At 51.1% G+C, this 3,474-nt stretch overlaps 1 protein-coding gene across 1 annotated transcript in view; it reads right to left on the bottom strand.

Annotated features, from left to right (window-relative positions):
• Nucleotides 1-603, bottom strand: part of RND1 (Rho family GTPase 1) — a 9,408-nt gene extending 8,805 nt beyond the window's left edge. Inside the window, exon 1 of the mRNA XM_006168219.3 lies at nt 391-603. Within this exon, the coding sequence (XP_006168281.1) occupies nt 391-510 (120 nt within the window). The 5' untranslated portion in view covers nt 511-603. The remainder of the gene's footprint in view (nt 1-390) is intronic.
• Nucleotides 604-3,474: the final 2,871 nt, after the last annotated feature.

Below are 3,474 nucleotides of genomic sequence, written 5' to 3'. Positions count from 1 at the left end.
CGGCAGCAGCCTCTTGGGGACACACTCATGGGACGTTGGAAGAGGGGAGGTGAAGGGACAGGCAGGTGTTACGTCAAGAAGAAACCCCACACTCTCAGATGCCTCCAATTCCGTCTCCTGAGAGCACTCCAGGGATGAAGGAAGAGGGAATCTGATGGGGCCTCTGGGTGAAGAGGTGAGGAGGAGCCAGCGGGGCGGCAGAAGTGGGACAGGTCTCCGGGGAGGCGCAGGCACTCCTCCAGCCAGAAAGCAGCTGATGGGGCAGCCTCAGAAACTGTGGGGGTGGGATGGAGTAGGGTGGGGGAGAAAGCTCTCCCGGGCAGGTGGGAGTCTACTCTGGGGCGGGCAGGCAGGCGGGAAGAAAGGCTGGCCGGCGGGCGGGCGGCTCACCTCGGGATAGCAGTCCTTCGCTAACACCTGCAACATCGCCGTCTTCCCACACTGCACATCGCCCACCAGAACGAGCTTACATCTGGCCACGACTGGCTGGGGGGCCCGTCTCTCCTTCATAATCGTAGCCTCCGCAGGACTTGGACTCGGCTTCACAAGAGAAGGCTGCGCCAGGTGCGACTCACCACGCAAACCCGGCCGGCTTCTCTGTCTCGCTCCAACTGAAAAGAAGGCCGGCACAACCGCCTTATATCTCCCTGGGTGAGCCAATCACAAGACAAGGCGGACTCTCTCCAGGCCAATCTCTGAGGTGGGATCCCCTCCGGCAACCAATGGGAGGAGGATCTGGGTGTGCGCCCTTTTCCTCCCTTCCCTTTCTCTTAAAGCTGCACCGTTACTTCCCCCTGAAAGGGAATTCCCACGCTGTTTTGCATTTGTATTAGGAAGAGGAGGGGACTTGAAACAAAATGATCTTGAATGGCCACCAATTAATGTCAAAACTATAAACTAGTTATGGAAGCTGAAAGAGAAGTCAAGCTGGAGTTGGAAGGGCTGCCCCAGAAGAGCGGGACCTGCCTTAAACTATAGACAGGTGGCTTCCAGAAGAGGAAGGGAGATGGGATGGTCCCAGGATCTCTGACTCCTTTATTCTATGTATTTCCCATCCAAACTATTTCCGGTTTCTAGTTTCCCCATCCAATATCAACTTCTGCTGTGTTCCTTTTTTTTTTTTTTTTTTTTTTTGCTGTGTTCCTTTTAAAGCCCAAATCTCTTCCTTAGAAATCACTTTTACCACCTCCCAGAAAAGGAAGAAAAAGAAATCTTTCTAATGCCATCTGAAAGAAACTTATATAGCCCCTAGCCCAGAGATGAGCAGAGGGAAAGGGATAAGGATGTCTCGCAAGTGGGAATGGATGAGGAAGAAAACAAAACAAATAAGGTCTCTGTCTGGCCGGACAACCCAGTGCCCAGCAGGAGCTGCTTAGGGATATTTGTTCTGCGGCCTGAGTTCAGCTTCCTGGATGAATCATGCCAAGGTCTAGTTCCAGGCTGACACCTACTGATGCTGTCAGTAATGTGTGTCACCTGGTTAAAGTCCACACTGGGCCTAGGACTTTAGGATCAGAGGCTGGAGAACAGGCCCGGAAGGTGTCTCAGTAGTAAAATGTGACACTCTATGGGGCAGGCCCACAGGGAAAGGTTCCAGGTTCGTGTCTAGAGACCTCCCTGAGTGTACCCAGAACTCGTGCACCCGTGGTCTGCAACTGACGGAGTTGCTGGGAAGGATCACAGGTTGAAGTTCTGTCAGGAATGTTGTCTCTCTCTTATCCTCTCTCTCTGTCTCTTTCACTTCATGGAAGAGAGAAAGAAATTTTACTTTTAAAAAAGCAGGTGGCATGATGGTTAAGAGTGTTGGACTCCCACATGACCGACTGCGGTTTAAGTCCCGACCTGGCGGCTTACTTTCTCACTTTCTCACTCTCTCTCCTTCACTCTGTCCCTCTCTGATCAAATTAAAAATAAATAAAGTTAAATAAAATAATTCCAAAAAATAAAGAAAGAAAGAAGCTGGAGGGCAGCCTAATGATAAGACCAGTTACATATTATAACTGCCTACCAGCCCTGCCCCTGAGGGTGTTTAGGTCTCCAGGAGCCTCTCTCCTAGACAGAACCTTGGGCTAGGGGCTATTAAGCCACCAGTTATCCAGGGACCAGGACAGTTCAGATAAGGCCTCCTGGGGATTAGGGACTGAAGGAAGACTCACCTTGGACAACACTGAGCAATGCAGAGTCTGTCTGTAGCCCCCTGCACCTTGTCAGCCACCAACCCTGGAGCATGCCCTACCTACTTCCTCTCTTCCTTTTCTCTTAAAACTGCGCCATTGCTTCCCTCTAAAAGCAAACCCTGTGACTTCCTTGCCGAGCTGCTTAGCAAAGGGCTCTGGAGCCAAGGGCTGCAACATCCTCCACCTAATCCCGAGGCCCCACCACTGCCAGGGATCCTGAACAGCCTGAGGACCCCTCCAGGGTAGGAAGAGGATTGTCCAGGCTACCCCCTCTTCCAGGCTCTCTGGAAGTTTCTTCCCTCTACCTTCCCCAAGGCCTCATCCTCAGCCCTCGGATAAAGTTTCATCTATAGAGTTTTTCCTAGAGCCAGCCCCATGGCCTCGTAGTTAAGGATCCTGTTCCCATACGGCCAGCCATGCTGTTCAAATACTAGCCCCAGTGCCTTGGAAAACACACTGGGTACATGTGCACGCATGCCCCAAATCCAAACAGGGTGGAGGGATGGAGAGGGATTGTGGTGTGACAATGGGAGGGGGTGCTTTCCCCTCCTTCTTCCTCTCTCTCTGGCGAGAGCATGCACCCTCTGGCAAACTAAAAAAAGAAAAAGAAAAAGAAAGGAAGGAAGAAAAGAATTTGTCCTCTTCTTGCCCTTTTCCAGCAACCTGACAGCCTCTCTGAGCTGCCCGTAAGTATGGTTTGGGAGAGTTCCAAGAACAACTGTAAGATCATGGACGGCCTCAACCTGGAGGCTTTTCTCTCAGCCTGACCTTCTCCTTCTCTACCCTCCTGTTCCGCACCCTTAGACTCATCTAGGCTTAGTTCTAGAAGCATCAGAAGGGTTCCCAGTACATCTTCTTAATCCTTAACTGGATTCCCTCCAGTCACAGCCCCAACTGTTTAAGCCTTCTCCATGTTGTCTATCAGCTTCCCCTGTACACACTGCTCCCACCAGCTAATCCGAAAACAAACAAACAGAAATAAACAAACAAAAAAAACCCAGTCACTATCAGTACAAACTGTTTCTGCCAGGCAATCGGCTTCCCCTGTCTTCTAGCAAGATTGCCAATCCTGAGCTCCTCCGAGGTACAGATTCTGGGACCTGGGGTTAACCCTGATTCATCCCCGGGCAGCTGCATTTCAGGCGTAGGCAGCAGAAAACCTGGGCTGTGATACAGAGCAGGCCCTACCATGACAGAGTCTCAAGATGTATCTCCAAAGATATTTTGTCAGTCGCATGTTGAGTTGTGGTGGGAAAGGTGTTAGGTCAAGAGGAAGCATGGCAAGATGAAAAGAGTA

The sequence above is a fragment of the Tupaia chinensis genome, unplaced genomic scaffold (assembly GCF_000334495.1).
Source record: "Tupaia chinensis unplaced genomic scaffold, TupChi_1.0 Scaffold145652_1, whole genome shotgun sequence".
Taxonomy (NCBI): domain Eukaryota; kingdom Metazoa; phylum Chordata; class Mammalia; order Scandentia; family Tupaiidae; genus Tupaia; species Tupaia belangeri.
This window is presented reverse-complemented; position numbering and strand designations above follow the sequence as displayed.